The sequence below is a fragment of the Cyprinodon tularosa genome, unplaced genomic scaffold (assembly GCF_016077235.1).
Source record: "Cyprinodon tularosa strain WSP-4 unplaced genomic scaffold, ASM1607723v1 ctg86, whole genome shotgun sequence".
NCBI classification, from domain to species: domain Eukaryota; kingdom Metazoa; phylum Chordata; class Actinopteri; order Cyprinodontiformes; family Cyprinodontidae; genus Cyprinodon; species Cyprinodon tularosa.
In genome coordinates, this window is record NW_024039629.1 from 633,543 (window position 1) to 655,002 (window position 21,460).

The 21,460-nt window shown below is 38.7% G+C and overlaps 1 protein-coding gene across 1 annotated transcript; it reads right to left on the reverse strand.

The window, feature by feature from the left end:
• Nucleotides 1-4,150: 4,150 nt before the first annotated feature.
• Nucleotides 4,151-16,462, reverse strand: itm2ca (integral membrane protein 2Ca). Its single transcript, XM_038273178.1, has 6 exons — nucleotides 16,226-16,462; nucleotides 8,438-8,581; nucleotides 8,139-8,327; nucleotides 5,598-5,708; nucleotides 5,261-5,411; nucleotides 4,151-5,188 (listed from the first exon to the last, which is right to left on the reverse strand). The coding sequence occupies exons 1-6, from the start codon at nucleotides 16,310-16,312 to the stop codon at nucleotides 5,097-5,099; spliced, it is 774 nt and encodes a 257-aa protein (XP_038129106.1). The 5' UTR covers nucleotides 16,313-16,462; the 3' UTR covers nucleotides 4,151-5,096.
• Between the last annotated feature and the right edge of the window lie 4,998 nt (nucleotides 16,463-21,460).

Sequence of the window (21,460 nt, forward strand, 5' to 3'; positions counted from 1 at the left end):
CACATTTCTGCAGCGCAAAGTTAGCACAACTCGGAGAGGACGTTGCTCCAAACAAATGAACACCCATTCTATACTCCTGCATGCTCTGATTGAAGTCACCTCCAGGCCACCAGAGAAACCTCAACAGGTCCGCATCTTCCTCTGGTACGTACACCTGATGGAACATGGCTTCAATATCAGACATCAAAACAACATGCTCTTTTCTGAATCTAGTCAGCACACCAACCAAATTATTTGTTAGGTCGGGACCACTCAGGAGCTGTGCATTAAGAGAAATGCCCTGGAATGATGCTGCACAGTCAAATACGACCCGAATATTCCCTTTGGTAGGATGGTAAACCCCATGATGAGGGATATACCACACCTTCCCATCATGTCGCTCCAAGTCTGCAATTGGCACTCTTTTTGCATAACCTCTGGATAGAAGATCTTTCATGAAGGCAGTGTAGTCTTTGTGGAAGTCTTTATCTCTGATGAACCTCTTTTTCAAGCTTAAGGCACGTTGTTCAGCAATTACACGGTTATCAGGCATTTTTATTTCTCTGTCTTTCAAAGGCAGGGCTATGCTGTAATGTCCATCCTTTAAGGTCACTGTCTTATTAACTAACTCCAGAAACTCAGAGTCTTCCTGTGACATCCCCACGTGCTCATCATAGCTGCTCTCAGGGAAGTCAATCTTGAACTGTTGCTTCCATAACTTGTCCAATGTAATAGCAGAAATCCTATTGGTAGTAACTGTTGACAGACAATTTGGTTTTCCACAGCATTCTTGTTCGAGTGGCCCATTCACTGTCCAACCGAGCATCGTTTTAATGGCAAAGGGTCCATCACATTCACTTCTGATGACCTCCAAAGGTTCTAAAGCTTTGGGCATGTTTAGGCCAATCAGAAGCTCCACCTGAGCTTTTATCTCAGGCAAATGAACACGCTTCAAATGTGGCCATTTATCCAAGTCGCGTTGCTTTGGGATGTTACCTTGGTCTACAGGCATTCTGTGCTGAGTGAAGAGGTCAGGCATGTCACAATACATATTGCTGTCCAATCCAGCAATTTCAAGTTCAGGCACAATAAAGCTGTCCATCACTTTCTCTTGTCCCATGGTGCGCAAAAGAATCTTTGTTTTCCTCCCAGTGAGATTCAACTTGTCCATAAGACCCACTGTACAAAAGGATGCTGAACTCCCTTGGTCCAGAAAGGCATAGGTTTCCACTATTATTTGACCTTTCTTTGATTTCACTTTGACTGGCACAATTGAAAGCTTACAATCTTGTTCCCCGGCCCCAGTAAGACCACTAGTCTGGACTGTGACAGGAGTGTTGTCTGCCTCAGTGTCAAGTTTGACCCGGTTCTTCTTGTCGTGGATATGAAGTATACTTGGATGTCTAAAACCACAGATTTTGCATGAAAGGCGATTTCTGCATTCCTTGCTGATGTGTCCTGTGCCCAAGCAACCAAAACAGACATTATTCTTCATAAAATATGAAATCTTCTCATTATGAGGTTTATTACCAAACAGAGAACATAAATCCAATGTCTGTCCACCTTTGCAAAACAAACAAATCTTCACAGCAGTCTGATGTTCTTGAGCCTCTGAAAAATTATTTCTCCCCACAGCAGATATGGTTGTACCAAAGCTACTCCCTCGAGTTCTTAGACGAGGAGAACGTTTCTCACCATCACTATTCATTAGATCTTTGAGAGAAGCAATTAGACCTTTCATTTTATTTACATGCCTTTTCCGTTCTGTTTGGATAGTTTCAATTTTATTTGCAAGAGCCTTCTCAGTGAGAACGATAGTTCTTTTATCCTTTTCAGGTTTTTCACCAACAGATACAGTAGATGATCCACTCATTTTGCGTCATTTAGTTGCCAAAAAATCCAAATCACAGGAAACTTCAAAGCACCAGCTTGCAGAGATTACGCAGAGCCACACACACACACACGCGCGCATCAAATCCTGCAGCCTGAGTCCAACAGCAAACATAGCAGGGGGCGTGTCACGACAGCTTCACCAAACAGAAGCAAACTGGGTTTAAACAGCACAAACATGCCGATTACATACCCCCATCGTCTTCTCCTTCTTTATGAAGTTATCCATTTCCGTAGGTGTAGTGTGGGCTCGCGTCCGTTCCTGTGTGCTAGAAGCTCCGTTGCTGTCGTTTCTTTATCCAATTTTGCTGACAATTGTTGGCGACAGTCAAAACAACTAAGTCGCCGAGCGGCTGATTAGGGGAATCCTTGTTGACGCGCTCAAAAAGGTTCAGTCCAATATGCTGTTCAGATCCTTTTATTGATCTTCAAAAAAACATGCAGGCAGCATACAAACAAATCCACAGGTTGGAGCCGTGATCAGGCGCAACCATAATCTCCAAAACTTAAAGCGGTCAGCAAAATGTAGACATCCCCCATCACCCACTCTCTGACACAAACACCAGGTGAACAGAACAGGTGATTTTACCAATCACCGCTGACACCACGTGATCAAAGCTATGCCCATTCACCACACCCCGTCTTCCACAGGTGTGTCTGGCCATATGTTACTGTCGGCAGGCACACCTGGATTGCTCAGTTTGGAAATTGGTTATTTTAAGATGAGATACTGAGGTTATTCTGGTCTGATCTTATCATACAGATAATATTAATAATAATAATGATAATTAATCTTATTATTAATTATAATCATAATTATAATCCCACCAGTGGTGGGACGGAGTACTCACCAGTAGTACTTGAGTAAAATTATTGATACTAGTACTGTAATCAAATCTGACTTACTACAAGTTAATTGGTCAAACATCTACTCAAGTTAAAATATTGAAGTACTCACTTTGGAAACGCTTAAGTATTCAAAAGTATATGTATTTAAAATTATTTGTGTAATAAAAAAATGAATATTAGTACATTTCTGTATAATTTTCAGAGTAACTTTATAGAACCTTGTAACTTCCAGAAACCACCTAATGCATTAATGCATAGAACCACCTGCTACAGATTCTAAAACACCTGTAAAAACCTTCAGCATATAAATCTCTCCAAAAAATAAGGACAGCCATTTTATTATTCTTTATTTACTATTTTATTATTTATAATAATTATATTTATATTATTATTTAAAAACAAACCAAAAAGAAAACAGGAGTGTCGATTGTACTCACACTTTCACCATGAAATAGAGGTTTGAGATTGATTCTATTACCACCAAAAAAACTGCTACTGTGCTTTTAGACCTCATCCTATTGAACAACTTGGCCACATGGCAACAACTAACAACTCAACAAAATGTATAAACTACAGAAAATATCTGCCCTCAGTTTCTCACATGTGTGGAATTTCATGCTAACCTGTAAACAGTGGTGTCCAAATTCAGTCCTAATGACTGCTATCTTGCTTGCTGAAACTGCAGAAAGAAAAACAGCAACAGTGGAATACAAAGCTAAGCTGAACCAACAGCAACAAGTAACAGCTTTCTAAAGTAGTAGATTACAAAGTACAATATTTGAAGTTATAAGTACCCCGCCCCCCCCCCCCCCCAAAAAAAAATACAAGATACTCAAAAATAGCATATAAGTAAAGTTAATCAAGTAAATATACTTCACTTTCCACCACTCTTTAAATCATGCTTCTAAACTATGAACTTATATGGGTTTGTAGGCAACAGATTGAGTTTATCTTAAAATATCTTTATTCAAATAGCCTGTGAGAAATGGAAGGACAGGAAAATTTATTCAACTGTCCCCACGCTCCCCTACAAGCAATCAAGTTTCAAGATTAAGTTTTTCTCCAAGCAGAGCTAACTATTGTTTTACTTTTGTCTCATACTGACTGTTTACAGTTACTCTAACATCCAGTAAATGGAACGACTGATCTTATTCGATGTATTTTCTCTTTATGTGCCTAAACAAATGATATATAGTTCTATTTTGTAGATGAGCTACATTATTTGGCTGAAATCTGCGAATATGAATTTATCCAGTAGGTGGCGCCAAATACACAGAATGCTCAATTGAGCGAAACTACCTGCTGCAGACATAATGGGTAAATCATACGCAACTTAACAGAATATAAAGTGACCAACTAAAAACAGCCTATATTGAACTGGAGTTCATGTAAAAATTGTATTTATTCCAGCTAAGAAAAAATAAAATCAGACTCTTTGTTTTGTAATTTTTATTGAATTCACAGACGGGTGCCATCTGGCAGACAAACTATACAAATCAATTAGTTTTGTTCAGCTAACAAATCCTATGTGCTTCTTTCGTGCTGTTTTGACTTTAATCCAGTTTTTGAGCTGGACTAAGGCTTTAACATCATTTTACGAAAACATTAAGATATCCACTTCTCTCTATAGGATGAAAACATGCAAGGTAAAACTATGTTTAATGAAAATTTCATTTGGCATACTTTTCAAAAAAATGTAAATTTAGAATAAGATGCATGTCCAGATGTCTGATTAATGGAATGTCCTAAAACTAACAGTTGAGGTTCTAATGGAGTCTAACTTTGCTTTGGAGAAAATGAAAGACATAGAGAGAAGTAAGAAGCAACAAGCATGTAAGAAAAGATGCAAGCAAGCGACTAGCAGTTAAAGGTTTACATTTCACGGAGCGGGAAAATAGTTGAATGAAAGTCCTGGGATAAAGTTTGCTACGTGAAACAAGACCTCATGTGCTCGGTAGCTGATTGTTAGTGAAGCGAAAAAAAAAATTAAACTCCAGGGATTTTAGGAAGTAGATCAGAAGCACTGCAACCTTAACGACACATGGATACAGCAATCGTTGCACAGAAGAAATCCCCAAAGAAGAAAAACAGAGATGTTGAAACAAGCCTTTATTATTGGCGTAAGGATGTGCTACATGGAAAGATCCTGGGATAAAACAAACAACCTAGAATTGCATCACCGTTTTAGGATAAAGACCACTGATAAACAAAACAAATAATGGCAACAACAGAACAGGTGATGGAAAACCATATTTATCTGAGAACAGCAGTAATAAAGTGCAACAGAGATATGATCAGATCCACAGAGGGAGGAGGGAGTGCTACAGTGGCTGGGGTAGTGAGTGGAGATGTCTCGCCGAGTGGGAACGTCCAGGTGTTTACGCCCCGTCACAGATCACCGTCTCCACCACGAAGGTGTTCTCAAAGTGGCGGATGTGGTGGCAGTCCTTCGCCCCGCGCTTGTTGAGACCTGCGAGGAGGAACGCAAACAGATCAGAAACGTTCTGGTTTTAGATACAGGTTGCTGTTCATCCATACGTACGTCTGCGGTTGATGCGGCGCGCCAGGCGGTACGTATCCTTCCCGTTGCACAGGCGGTAGATGAAAGGCCCCAGCTGACGCATGTTGTGCACTTTGCCGCTCACCGCCATCTCCTCATGAATGATGTAAGTCTGAGGCAGGTATGTTCCCTTCTGAAAGAAAAACAGAGCAAACATCTCAGGGGAAGACGGTTATCAAGGGGAACACCATCAGGAAAGAAGAGGGATGGTGAGTTTTTCTTACAGGTTCTGTTAGCTCCCTCTGTGAACAACCTCACTATGAACCCTTTTAGAACAAAGCATCAGACGGGTTCGATGAGCAAATGGCGGGTGGATTACCTTGACGTTGATAAGAAGTTCCCAAAGATTGAGAGGAGGCATCACAATAGTGGTGTTTAGCTCAATAACGTAGCATTTGTCCAAAGCAATGTCATGGTAGGCGGTTAATCCCTGAAAAGGTGAAGAAAAATACAAATAAAATTAATTCCAAAATGGCAGGACTGACCTTTTTATCGATTTGATTTTGTGTCAATGTTTTATTTATTTGTTTTTGGTTAGCAACAGATGAAATATGATTGACCTCACTGAGACTTTTCATTCATTCACATCCAGATAAAAAGACTTACTATGTTAAAAGCCTTGATTTCTGCAGGGCGCCTCTTAAAAGTATTGAACCTTTTCACATTTTTATCCATTTAAAAAAAGATAATCACAAATTTAAATGTTATCTAGATTTAATATGCTACACTTTCTGTCCAGAAGAAGCTGGTTTGAGTTTATATTAGAAGCTCTTTATTGGTTAGGGGTCTCATCACGACAAAGTGACCCCTGCAGCGACTACATTAGAAAACAGGCCCCAGAGAGGATACATTTGAAGCAGCCCTTCTGCAGCTTTCAACTCCAAAATGCTAAACCAGCGACACACTTTGCTCCTTGCACATGCAAGCCAATGCAGCCCTCACTACCTTTACCACATATGTGGTGAAACAAGCAAAAACATCTGAACACTTTGATGTTCTGTTTCCGTTGTAGAACATTTGTTTTGGTTTTTTATAACTCACCAATACACACAACCTCAACCTTCCACTTCTTTGTTCCCCACCCTACCTTCTCTACCTTTGTGGCTGCACCATGTCACTAGGACATCAAAATTTCTAACACTGCTCTTGGAAATCACTGCTTGGATGCAACATTAAAATCCCATGCACACATGACATATGGGGACATTGCACTGACTTGCATTTATTTTATATGGGCTAACCCAGACTCTTACCCTAAGCCTAATTACTACCAACATATAACTAACCCTAACCCCAACTCAAAGAAGAAAACTTCACCATATGGGGATCGGTTGAATGTCCCCATATGTACTTGTAAGTTTCCGCATGTGAAATATTTTACAAAATACTTCCTCCACATTGCAGGTAAAACAAGACAACCCCAACAGTCAGATGCGTAGAAAGGAGACACCCTGTGCTGTACCTAACATTTTCTCACCTTCAAAATATATATATATATATATATACAAGTGCCCGTCTGCATAGGCTAAATTATGACGATGGCTCCATCAAAATCTAGATTTGTGGCTGCACCAGGGCGCCACCCATGGATTGACTTCAGTATTTCAGTAACTATTATCGGTTTGTCAGCTTTAAGCAGGCTTATCTTTACACTCAAGATTATTTTTGTGACTATGCATGGATGTTACCTAAAGTTGCACGTCACCAGGACATCAACATTTCTAAAACTGCTCTTGCAAATCACTGCTTGGATGCAACATTAAAATCCCATGCACACCGACTTCCAATATATCCTATCTGGTCTTCTAGATTGTCTAACTGATCTCATTACCTGGTCTAAATGTAGATTTTAGTGTTTGAGACGCTCAAAGTAGTGTATAGTTATAAAGGCACGGCTGCTAAATATCCTACTAAACTTACAGGTCAGAGCAGAAACAGGGAAGCTAATGAAAGTTAAAGAGATGATTGAGGGAAATACTGGAAGAAAACTTGCTAAATGCTGTAAAGGCCCAGTACTTAAAGGGAGGTTAATCTCTAGCAAGACAATGAGCCATAACATGCAGCACAATGCCAATTGATGGGTTAGATCAACACAAATGGTCCAGTTAAATTCACAAATAGATCCTAAGCTTATGTCTGAACTTTGACTAAAGTTCTGGACTTCAGTCTTGCAGCGGTAAGACTTGCCACAGCAAAATGCTGGTGAAGATTCACAGTCATTCAGGTCACAGTCATTAAGGCTAACAAAGAACCCAACATGCCCTTTCCTAAGGGGCGGACCGATTCTTCCTCTTCAATCTGCATGTTTTCCAAGCCAAAACAAGGCTTTGTTTTGGTCCACTCTATAAAGCTAACTGACATTTTGGATTGAAAAAGCTTCCTGGATGGGAAGCAAAACGTCTTCAAACTTGGAAACAAAGTCCAGTGGATTTATTTATTTATTTTTTACTTTTTTGGAATTACCACATTAAGTCTCTCCTAATCTGTGGCAAGACTTGAGAATTCAAACACTCTGCATCCAGTCTGGCTGTGTTCAAGCTTTTTTTGCAAGAAGGAATAAATATGTTTTTTTTTTATTCAGACGTCTGTCATAATTTTCAGTCTTTTATAAGTAAACAATGCAAAATCCACACATCAATTTCCTTCCAGTTCAAAATTATGCACCATTTTCTTTTGAGCTGTGACATAAAATCTCAGGAAAATGGAGATTAGGCTTCTAATATTACATAAGAAAATGTGAAAAAGTTCCCTGAGGGTAAATGTTTTGCAATACACCGAGTTAGAAAGCAAAAGCCCAATGCAAAGCCGGTAACAAATAAGGATCTTCATGCAATACATGTTTGCCTGCGTCTGTCCTCACCCTGTGGAAATCATGGATTATATCAGCAGGGTCGCTCCCTCCGAAGTGCGGTACGGGGACAGTGATCTTCTCGTAGTTGTCAGAGAGGTAGATGCCAACATTCTCCTCTAGTTCCTGGCGTCCTCGGAGTGGAGCGTACACAGAGTCTTCATAAAGCACCCTGCAGTGAAACAGGTTCTCCTCTGGCATCTGTGCAATGCATTCACAAATATTAAGATTCAGATCAATAAATTACTTCAGAAAAATTGGTTCTGTAACCTTTCATGAGGGAATTGCAGATCGATAAGGAAGGATCTTACATGAGGTATGAAGTAGTAACGGTAGACATAGATGGAGGCCAGAACCAGACCAGCCATAAAGACCACCAGGCCGAACGTCAGGCAGCAAAGCCCACTGAGGGGGGACTTCTTGGGGCGCAGAGGCAGCACCAGCTCATCCTCATCCTGGAAAAAAAAAAAAAAAAACACAGAGAAAGATTAAACAGAGATTTGTGTCAGATATTCAATTTCAGCCAATTCAGATTTATCCATAAGAAATAATTTTTTCTTGTCCTACTTTGAGCAGCCAATCATCATTACTATTAAAAGGGCCATAGAAGCACGGTAAGGCGGGGGGAAGCATACCATCACCCAGTCGGGTTTGGTCGCTCCGTCCCCCGTCATTTGAATTTGCCCGTTTTATGGTGGAAGTTTAGAATTGTCAGATTTTGCAGAGAAGGAGGTGTCAATGGGGTTTGAACTTCTCTGTACATCCATTTCACCCACTGAATGTTATTCATCAATCACAATATAAACTTGGTTTTGCATTTTATGACCCCTTTAAAAGCCAATTTTCAGTCATTTCCAACCATTTTTATCCCCTAAACCTGCAAAAACTCTAAACCCAACCTTTACCGGGGAACACCCAACCCTAAACTCCAGTCTTAAACCTGTCAGAAAAACAGGAAATGAGGACCAGCAAAATGTCCTCCATGACACATTGCAGTGGTATCAAACAGGAGCACACACACACACAGCTTTGTTTTCAAGACATATGAGGACATTTCACTGACTTGCATTTATTTTATATGGGATAACCACAGGGTTTATACAGGAATGAATAACTCTAACTTAATGCTTTTTAATGTTCTTAGAAATAATTTTAATGCCACCAACAGGTAACCGTAGACAGGCTGCAGCCATGTCCCGAATTCCTCGTTTTCCAGCCAGTTTTGTTGAAACTGGCTGGTTGAAAATTCTCTAGCTTTTTCTCTGACTCAAGCTTCCTTTCTGAACATACAGCTTTGAGATCAACCGGAAGCAGTTCCACACAAATATATCGTGATATGTCTGACGAAATTGTTTTTATAATTTTTTTTTTAATAAAGCATTTTAAATACCACAATAAACACATCTAATTCATTTTAATGCCAATTAAGGCCTTAATTTAAAATATAATTTAATGACTTTTGATTTTTAATGACCCACGGAAACCCTGAACCTAGCCCCTTACCCTAACTACTACCAGCATATAACTAACCCTAACCCCAACTCAAAGAAGAAAACTTCCCCATATGTACCTGTAAGTTTCCGCATGTGAAATATTTTACAAAGTACTTCCTCCACATTGTAGGTAAAACAAGACAACCCCCACAGACAGACGCATAGAAAGGAGATACCCTGTGCTGTACCTAACATTTTCTCACCTTCAAAAAAAAAAAAAAAAATACAGGTAATCATCTGCAAAGGCTAAATTATGACGCTGGCTCTATCAAAATCTAGATTCTTTAAAAAGTTCTGAGATTTTCAATTGGGTTTCATCTTTACCAAAAGCAGCATTTACCATGTTGGACTGAGGTTGAAATTTTAAAGAAGTAAACCCAAAGAAAAGTTGCTGTGATTTTTAGCTAACATCCAATCTAATAAAGTCTGCTTTGGGCCAATTTGTTTCCTCACTTAACCAAAAGTTCTAAAGTTGGATAGAAATATAAAGTTGCACTGAGTCAATTTTCTCTTTGTTGAATCTGACAAAGCTGGGAACAAAACCAACAATTAAAAGAGGAGTAAAACAACCAGCACCCCCTAAGGTTGTAGCAGCCAGCATGTTAAAGCTGATAAATCTCCATAGAAAATGAACTTGAAGTATTTCTGCTTTAGTTCCTATCATGGCGTTTGAATGGATGAGAATTCTGCAGGTGCAGAAACCTGCCTGGTAAGTCGGGATCTTTTTCACAAATGAAAATATTTAACTTGGTGACTGTGGAAAATCCAGACTTGTAAAAACAATGTTGGGTTTTTTCTTGTCTTGAAGAAGAACTGAACTTCCGAACTGCTAAGGCTCTATGATATTAGGAGTTATTAATGGTGATATTATTACCAAAAAAATTTAAGAACTGATTTCAGTTATTTTTCACCTCTTTCTCAGGTGCTATTGTGATGCTTCCACTTCTCTTTGAGACCTTTAGCATCGACCTCATCATCGTATTTGTTAGGTTTAGGTTTTCTACTGTGGGACTTCTTAAAACACCAAGGTCGTTAAAGATAATATTCCAGTTGTTTTACAGGATTACATTATGATTAGGATATTATTACAATATGTAAAGCAGGCGGAAACTTCACTTATGATTTTCTCAGTCTCTAAAGATGTTTTGGTTGAAAGTGGCAGCAAATGGTGAAGTCCAACATAAGGACAAACAATTTCTCATGTCACTTTGCACAAAACATGATAAAAAAAAAAACAGTTCAACACAGATCTGTCAAGCAAGCTCTGGCATTTGAACAATGTACCATGATCTGCCTTAGAGTGGATTTTTTCCTTACTTTCTAATCATTTATTTTTCTCTTTGGCTGTTTTTAAATAAAAAAATCTTAAGATTATACAACTTTGGTGTACCTCAGGGTACTGCTTTGGGGCTCTTTTTTCCCCCCTTCTTTTTCCCCCTTCTTCCCACCTCGGTTTAAATTGGTGGGTAAGACCTTCTATCTCCTGCATTTTTATTCATAGCAGACTAGTTACTCTGTGGTCCTACTCAGTGGAGTTCCAACTGTTATGTTAGTTTTACAACCAGCTTCTATCCCCATTTGCTTTTATTATATTTTATTGTTTAATTAATGTAAAGTAATCTGAATTGTCCTTGTACTGAAATGTGCTAAACTAATAAACTTGCTCTGCCTTACTCTCTGTTAATAAACATTTTATTAAAATACATACATAAGAAAAATTAAATGTGTAACATTACAATTTATAAACTACTTGAGTTCTGCTCAGTAAAAATGTAGCCTGTAGAACAAGCTGCATTTCCTATTTCTTAGCATGTAAATAAATTGATGTGATTTTAGGAGTATTTTATGTAAATAATATTAGCAGACATCGTTTTCAGGGCTTGTAGAAAATCCTTTTAAACTTAACATGAAGAATATTCTGTATCAGATATTCCACTGGCTGCATGCAGAAGTATAGATGATTGTTATTGCTATAGTCTGTGCTGTTGGTTTCATTTCGAAGCTACATGGAGGTTTGCACTCATGAACTCTGTAGGTTAAAGGAGGACTTTACTGCTTTTTTTATTAGCAAGTGGTCATAATTTATCATTAAATAGAACATTCGTTTCTCAAGCATCTTTTGTAAAGTTTGGTAAGCGCCATTACACCTTTGTTGCACTCAAATAGTAAATTATACTGTAAAGATTTAGTCACTGGTTAAAAAGATAACTGGTTTACTGTGACCTATATGGTAATTTATCAAGGTAGCCTGCTTTTATATCAAACTTTATTTATAAAGCACCTCACACACAGAAACTAAAGTGCTGTGCAAGAAACCATCAAATTAATCAAAATAAATGAAATATAGGAGAATAACCAGATAAAAAACAGCTTAAAAATCAAACATCAACATCCTTTTTAGTGCTAAAAGTCAAGAACAGATTAATCTTTAAAAGAGATTTTATATGGTCAAAGACAAAGCATGTCTGACATTCAGGAGACAATTTGTTATTAAAATTCACTAACACCTAAATAAAGGTCTTTACAGATATCCAGGCAAATGGTCAGAAAGGAATGAATTACCCTCTCAAAGTGTGCTTTGCTTAACATGGAAGTTATTTTGCTGCTAAAAGTAAAAAGAAAAAAAAAGATTTAAGAGCAGCTTTTATCTGGCTCCCGAAGATAAGACGGTTTTCCATTTTTAAAACACGTTTGATAGTCGTGATAATCCGGGTTTAAAGGCAGGCTCTCTGATGTGCAACAGCATCAAAACACAAAAAGTTTAAAGCCATCAATGCCTTCACATTATCCAGCGTTTCAGAACAGATCTGACAGTTTGAATTTCACCTTAGTGGCACATAGATCTGGCTATCATTGGCATAAAGTAAATCGGATACTTGGGTCATTTTTTTCTCTCCAAAGAATGGATTCAATTAGGAGCATGTACAAAAGCAACTATTCAAAATGGCCCTTCCAAGCCAAACGGCAGGAAACTGCCACTGGAGTGACGCCCTCATTCTCCTGGAGGAAGGACTCCACCCTTCACTGAGAGACAGGGTCTGACCAGGAGAAGATGCTTCTCTTTAGATCTTAATGTCCACAAATCATGACAGAAAGAATATTTTAGTAAAAAGATTGATGTTTAAAAAAGGAATCTTAGGGGACCAGCCAAGGACTCATAACGGAAAGTGTGGTAAATTTTAAAAAGCTAATACTGTAGGGAATAAAAAGAAAGGGGCCTAAAACTGAACCGACTTGAACTGCTCCAGCGCTGTTCCCTGCATCCCCACCCACTGCTCTAAATGAGAATGAAGAATTTAGTGACCAACTGTTTCAAAGGCTGCAATTAAATTTAAAAACAAAAGAACACCGGCAAAAGAGTCTAGAGGTGAAAACATATCGATGAAGTCTGATCTGATGAGTCTGATCTGTGCAAAGATTTAAAACAGAACTGGAAAATTTCAAAAACCTTATTTACTAAAAGAAAGCCCTTCTTTAGTAGTTCCCTACATTTTCAACATCTCCAGAATCTTAGACACAAAGAACGCTTTTGAAATGGCTCTAAAATGGACTGCTTTTTTCACATCAGGTTTTTAAACAAAGGCTGAGTTTATTTAAAATGTCCTGGGACCGCTCCTAAAGATGAGCTGCTGTTGATACTTTGGTAACATTTAGACTTTATTAATCTAGTCTTCAGCTGAGCTACAGTTTCGCTAACTGTGTGAAACCAAGAGCTGTACTGGTTCTGGTTAAAAACAAGAGAACATAGGAAAAACCAGATGACATAAGCCTGTATGATGCAGATTATATTTTATCATTAATGTAAATTAGAGATGAGCCAACAAAAAACATCACATGCCTAATGTGTTAGCAGCAGAGCAGATCTCTGAAACACTCCTTTTAGTCCTGTTTAAACTGATGTTTTACTTTTAGTTCTACATTTCAGTGTTCTTATCTTTAATGTTCCGGTTTTCCTCTGAACAGAACTTTAATCATTGTCTTCATAAGTAGCATTTAATTAATATATTTAACTTGCTTCTATTGCTTTATAGAAGCAGTACTTGCTTACACTGGAAAAACGATCTAGAAAGAAGTAAACGTTTATTAAATTAGGTGTATTTTCCCTTAATTTGAGTAGGTAAATGAGGTAGTTTGCCTATGGAATGATTATTTTTACTCTTAAAATAAGATAATTAGATAACATACACTTTAATTTTCCTGTTTCATTGGCAAAATGTCTGTTTTTACCTCCTCAATCCAAGAACAAATTCACTTATTATAAGAAAAAATTACTTCTCTAGATCTCTATTTTTTTCCAGTGTATCTGCTCAAGCTGTATCCCCCTCTCAGATCATGTTTTGGCTTTTTTTGCTGGTTTTGTACTCTTAATTTAGGGATCTGCAACCTTTCTAATTCAAAGAGGCACATTTTTCCACCAAGGCTACAAAATATATTTTTGTCAAGAGCCATAATAAACACTCAATAATAAGCCTCGGGAATTATACTAAGAATTTTTCTGACTCTTTTCAGAATCTAAAATAAAAAGCATAAATAGAATAAAAGAGGTTTTGTAGATATTTTATGCAGATATTGTATGAAAACATACAGGATCCCCTCCTACCTCCTTAATTGAAATAATTTAATTGGTTTTATTAGAGCCACAGCAAAGGAACGCAAGAGCCACATGTGGTCTTGGAATCGCAGGTAGCAGAACCGCTTTATTGGATGTAATTAATACTGAAAAATGCTGATATTAAATTTTTTTTTAAGTCTAAACCTCCAAAATTGTATTGTGGAATTTTTGACCTCTGATCCCTTACAGTAAACTGTTTTGAAGACGGTGTACATATGAGTTTATGACAGCGTCGTCACTGAACAGGAAAAAAACTCATCAAATACCTCTAACAAAACTAATTCCTTGTTGTATCTTTAAACACATATATCCACTTACAAACGGAAGAACAAGAAAAGAGCTTCCAGGCAGCATCCTTTCAGCCCACTCATCTCCGCTATGAAGAGGCAGTGAAACTAATCAGAATCAAACAACGGCTAAAACAGAAACCCACATGAAAAGGAAATGCTGCATTTCAAGCAGAAATAATCAGGCATGGCTCCATTCAGATAAAGGGCTGATGTCAAGCCTGCTGATGAAAACACAGACTGGGATGGTGGTGAGTAATCTGCAGAAGCCTCCTCCAGTCTCACGGCCCATCTGCTGGTGCCACGCGCCCCAACCTGTGTGGGCAGAGTGGCACTATACGCTTCAAGAGGGCCTTCCACTTTACAACAACCGGAAAGTGGTTTGGAGCTTATTTTGGAAATACTGCTGAGAGACTGAGGAGAGTAAAGAACTAAAGGCTGCTATTCTTAGCCGGGAAATGAGGCGAAAAAAATAAATAAACAGACAGCTGTTAGAGGAACCTTTAAAAGAGAGGGGGAAAAAAGAAAAACCAGGGTGAGTTTTATTTTATTTTCCAAAGGAAATAAAATAAAAGGCTTAAAAAGAAGCGTGTTTGCTAGACATGGTGAAGCATCTTCCACCGAGCTGAAGTTCACATCTCCTGCTGCTCAAGGAAGCATTTGGAGGCAGGACACAACAGAACAGTGCATGTGTGAAAAACACTTCTGTTTGGGTTCTTTGTGTTCTGTCGTCCCACTGATGGAGGATAGAGGCTCTTTCACACCAGCTGACAGCGTGACACACCATGAGGCCCGTCCATCCTGAGTACAAATACTTTTGGAACATCACAAAAAGAAATTGTATAAAAATCACCTCCTTGCTATATGATTTTTTACCTGGAATTTGCTTTCAAGTTGAAAGTGAAATAATCTGAAGCAGCCTCAATTATCTGTAATTGTTTTACTTGATGTGTTTTTTTTATGTACCTGCCATTTAATTTAATGCATCTCTGTTTATTATGCAACTTTGCTGCTTCTTGGCCCCGACTCCCTTGAAAAAAATGTTTTTAATCTCTAGGATTATATTCCTGGTTAAATAAAATTTAAATTCCTTCAGTCAGATCCAGATTTGAAGCATGTTTAAGGTGTTTGCACACATTCTCTTCCATTGCAGACCATCATCTTCAGCGCTCTGTATCATTGATGCAGGGGTGCTGCTACAGCAAAGTTCAGGACTGCCTGCTTTGCCAACTGTGACAAATTATTCTGCGTGCACTGCAAAACTCTGCATCCCATCTGCCATTTTGTTAGCTGAAGCAATTTTATCTTCAAGTTTACCCTCTATGAAGGGATCAGGTTTGCAATTTAAATATGAAGGGGGGGCAAGGCCCTATCGCGTCTGAGGAGAGGAAGGAATGTAGCCTAGTCTTTTTTTATAATGAAGCTAAATTTAGACTAAAGCATGCATCTGCAAAACCTGGAAACCTGCACGATGCAAGCAATTCAACAGAAGTAATTCTGCTTCTTAAATGTCGATTCATGCAAATAAATAAATAAATAAATCTAGAAATAGATGCGCAGGTGCAGGCTGTTTTGCGCACCAGCTGCAGGCTGCACAAAGCGGCCATCGCGCAACCGAAGTAATGAAAGGACAAGGTGTCCATGTAAAATAGGTCATTAGATAACGCTAAAAAAAACACTAAGGTTCTAACAACAATAGAGTCTCACCGTCGGACGGGGGATGAGGATCTCCGTCTTATCGCCGTCATTGTCCCCTTTCTGTCCCGCCACAGGCTGGAAGCTGATCTTCACCATGGCGCAGGTGTCTTCCTCACCTCCTGCTCTGAAGGTGCCTCTGATGCGTAAATTGGAGCCGTCCTCCCAAACCAGCGTCTGCAGGGCCGCCCTCTCCTCACCGTTCAGCTGTTTTTCTCTCCCTCCACCGGAAGTCAGAGGGCTTGATTTTTTTTTTTTTCTCCTCCAACAAATGTTTTTCTTAAAGGACCAGTCCGGAGATTTTTTTTTGTTTTGGGTTTTACAGTTGCGCCCTAAAACTGAACCCAATTCAAAATAAATAAAAGCTCAAATATTAATCATTTACTAAAAGGTTTTATTTTCTACATGGTTTAAGCAAACGCGTAATTATCAGTCATCACATAGGCTAACGCAGGGGCGCAGATAGGTTTTTGAAACTGTGGGGGACAGTTACTATAGGGCTTGGTCATCGTGACGTAAGCACTTCGCGTCGCCGCCATGTTGAATGCGTCTTTTACAGCAGCTCAGACTACTGCCTATGACTACCGCGTACTGTACTCCCTCTCAGCCGTGTTTTAATTTGATTAATTTCACCTTAACTTGATTTCAACCATGGTAAACCGTTGCTGTATTGTGGGCTGTAACAGCTCAACACATGATCGCCATGGAAACATAGAAAATGGGTTAACTTTCCACCGCTTTCCTGACTGGAGGCGTAACCATGGAGACCAAGCGTCAGAGATAAAGAGTCGTGGGCTAGCTTGGATCGCGGCTGTAAGACGACCGAACATAACTTTCCACAGTATTCCAATGTCCAATGTCTTTCCTTCAAAGTTGGGATCTTTTACGGGAAAATAATAAAAACGGCAGCGGGAAAAGGCTCAAATACGCGAGAAACCCGGAGGGTTGGCAGTTAACGTTACTAAATACACCTTTGAAACACATAGCAGCTAGTTAAAAGTACATTACATGCGTGAGTGGTTGTTAGCCTTAGCGGTTAGCAGTTGCTAAACTAGCAGGTTCCAGAGCCCCTCTGATCACAGCTTACCTTCGTACGGATTACTGTGTTCCCACTGTTTGCTGGCTTTATGATCTGCAGCTCCTGAACCCATCCATTCATGAACTGCACATGAGACTCCAGGGACTTGTAGCTTGGGAACTGTTTTGAAGTATAGGCGCTCACTCATTGGTGCTCCACTCATTGTTTGGAACTTTATATGGATCCAAATGATTAACAATGCTGATTTTGTCACCATACCGGTCCCTGGCTTCTCTATTTAATGTGTCCCGGTAAATTCCAGATCCTTTTCGGGATTTTAACATCTTTTTTCTCTCTACTTCTGTCTCTTCTTTCAACAACAACGTTGTGTCAGAGCTATGCTTACGTTTGCGTAGCAGTCAATATGGCTGCGACGTCCCACAATGCAACGTGGATCCTGAGCCCTATTACTGGCTATTACTCAGCTATGACAACCCATCAATCTTAATTGCCCATCATTGCAAGAAAATAACATGTATTGGTACCAAGTACTCACCAAACATGCCACATGACGTGTGAAAAAAAAAAGGTTTTATTTAAACATGGACTGACTTTAAGTGCAGGCTGTAAACACACAGAAACACGAACAGCAAAGCCTACATATATACAAAAACAAATTTGTAAATAAGTACTTTACATGGCTTTTCAATAAATGGCCTCAAATGAAGAAAGTTGTGTGTCTACTTTGTCAAGAACTCTGTAGAACTCCACTTTGTGGTACTCCACAGCAGATTCTGGCCTGTGTGCAGGTGCTGGCCCAGAATATCTCTTTGGGGGCCTATGTGTTAGAGACAGCTTCTCAGCCATATCCACTGCTTCCTTAAAGACTGCCTCAAAGTGGGCTGGCTTTCTTTTGTCCCGTAATCTCTCTTGGACAACTGAGACTGCAGAGACCATGCCCTCCAATGTCTGGGTGCTTTTTTGGAGCGATGTATTCAGCACTTCCAGTTCGCTCATTACATCTAAGGCCAGTGAGCCCCAGTAGCCCCAATTCCAGTAAAATCTCAGGCTTTTAAATGTTGTAAAATCACCCATAAGTTTTAGGTGTTTTAGTCCTTTATAATTAAATTTATACATTCAAAAAACATAAGGAAGTTATTATCAACGTCTCACTCTACTTTACAGCTTTGTATTAACATTGCTTTAATGTGTGTTATTGTGTACAGCTGGGGATGTTAAGGGCCATGTTAATTATAGATTAAAGAATTTACTGTTCTGTAGTTTAAGCAATCACATCACTAGTCTTTCCTGTGACATGCACCTTTTATTTATTTATATATACACACACAAACATTATATATATATATATATATATATATATATATATATATATATATATATATATATATATATATATATATATATATATATATATATATGAGAGAGAGAGATTCTTTCCTCCGAGTTACAGTGACATAGACAAACTTGAAGATACATGACATCCTCAAATTTCTATTCTATTAAAATTTCTGTATCTGTATAATGGGTCTGTTCTATATGTTGTCTTCTCAATTCAGAAGGCCCCATGCCTGTCTTTGCCTAGGGCCCAAAATTTCCAAAATCCGCCCCTGTGTAGTGGAATTTGTCTAGCTTTGAAGTTCGTTTTTCTCATGATTCAACCTGTAACAACCTAAACCATTTGGCTTGGCATAAATACGGATTCAAGTAGCCTACTGTAGCCTACACATTTCTGAAAGACCCCCAACAACTCCAGAAAAAGTCGGAACAGTCGATTTAATTATAAATAAATAAATGCCAGTCGATTCCCCCTGCCTCCCGCCTTATGACATTGGCCCCTCTCTTCACGCTATTCTCACTGACCGTCTCCACTCTTTTTTCCACGGCGACATCGAACAGACAACCAAAAAAATGCAAGGTGATATGATACCGCAATGAACAGTTTACTTACAGTTGGTACTTTTCGAAAAAAGGATGCAATTGTTTTCTGTTTTTTCGGTTTGGCTGGCCTCATGTTGATGTCCGGACTCCGGAATTGGGAACTGTCCCGCCACTACTGTCTGTCTGAGTAACCATGGAAACCAGGCTCGAGACGTAAATGCCAGAGACAGTATAACTTTTAGATTTGAATCTCTACGACGCAGGCAGCCTGCAGTTAAACAAAACGATAACCCGTCTATGATCTGACTGTTTTATGTTGTTGTTGCAAAGCAGTAAATTAGAAAAAGCTTTTTGATTTTCTGTGAGTTTCGCCATATGTTTTTTTTTTTTTTTTTATAAAAGTGGGGGGGGGGACGGATTGAGGGTCATTCGAATCTGTGTACGTCAGAACACCCCTGACGTACACGCTATCTGCGCCCTTGGGCTAACGGTGCATTAGTCAGACCCTGTGAAATGGGTCACATAGGAAATCTATCTGCTCCAAAGACACCGCTTTAAAACGCCTGTCAGGCTGCCAGAGTTTCCATCATTTACAATCTGATCGGATTTCTGAAAGGGGATTTTCACTGTCCTCAGAAAGACCAACAATAATCCCACATTTTATGACCAACGAGGAATCTCTTTTGTTTCAATGTGAAGACAAAGAAGACATTAGAGAGGAAATGTAGACTTGCCTTCCAAATCATATCTATTGATAAATATTACTTTCACATCTCATATCTCAAAGTTCTGACTTTAATCTCAGAGTTCCGACTTTTTTTTCTCAGAATTCTAACTTCAATCTCAGAGTTCTGACTGTAATCTCAGAATTCTAACTTTAATCTCAGAGTTCTGACTGTAATCTCAGAATTTTGACTTCTTCTCAGAATTTTGACTTTAATCTCAGCGTTCTGACTTTAATCTCATAGTTCTGACTGTTACCTCAGCACTCTGACTTCAATCTCAGAGTTCTGACTTTTTTTTCTCAGAATTCTGACGTTCTGACTGTAATCTCATAATTCTGACTTTAATCTCAGATTTCTGACTTTTTTTTCTCAGAATTCTGACTGTAATCTCAGCATTCTGACTTTAATCTCAGCGTTCTGACTGTAATCTCATAATTCTGACTGTAATCTCATAATTCTGACTTTAATCTCAGATTTCTGACTTTTTTTTCTCAGAATTCTGACTTTAATCTCAGAATTCTGATTTTAATGTCAGCGTTCTGACTTTAATCTCAGAGTTCTGACTGTTACCTCAGCATTCTGACTTTAATCTCAGAGTTCTGACTTTTTTTCTCAGAATTCTAACTTTAATCTCAGCGTTCTGACTGTAATCTCATAATTCTGACTTTAATCTCAGATTTCTGACTTTAATCTCAGCATTCTGACTTTAATCTGAGTTCTGACTATAATCTCATAATTCTGACTGTAATCTCAGATTTCTGACTTCAATCTCAGCATTCTGACTTCAATCTGAGTTCTGACTATAATCTCATCATTCTGACTATAATCTCATCATTCTGACTGTAATCTCAGCGTTCTGACTTTAATCTCAGAGTTCTGACTTTAATCTCAGAGTTCTGACTTTTTCCCCCTCGAATTCTGACTTTATTCTCAGCATTCTGCCTTTAATCTCAGAATTTTTACTTTAATATCAGAGTTCTGACTTTTTTTCCTCAGAATTCTGACTTTAATCTCAAGAGTTCTGACTTTTTTCCCCCTCAGAATTCTGACTTTAATATCAGCATTCTGACTTTAACAACACCTGATTGGTTGGGTGGCACCTCGTTTTCTGGTGTTGGTCCGCTGGATTTTCTACAGTCTGATCTACCAGGACACTGTGGAGCACCTCATGCTTCCTTCAGCAGGACTTCATATTTGCCCTCATTGCAGAATGAACCACAAGCTGGTTTGGGGAGCACAGTGGTACTTTGCTTATTTAGCTAGTAGAGCCTGGAGTTTTATCAAGAGGAAGATGAGAGATGTTAGAAACCTGATATTTCAGTTCAAATTATACTTTCATTTTATTATGGTACTCCAACTTTATGAAACATTAAACTTTAGGTTTTCAGCATCTAAACCTGTTTTAATCAAAATTACAATGAAATTAAATTCTCGAGATGTTTTAGTTTAATGGATAGTATTGATACTGAAAAGGCGTAGTTCGAGAACCAAATTCAAGTAAAACAAAAAATACTGTCTGAAAAAGAAAAGGCCTTTTTTTCCATCTGTAGTCATTTACAGGATCCAGTTTTGCTTTTTCTCCACTCAAAGAAATCGTGAGACGAA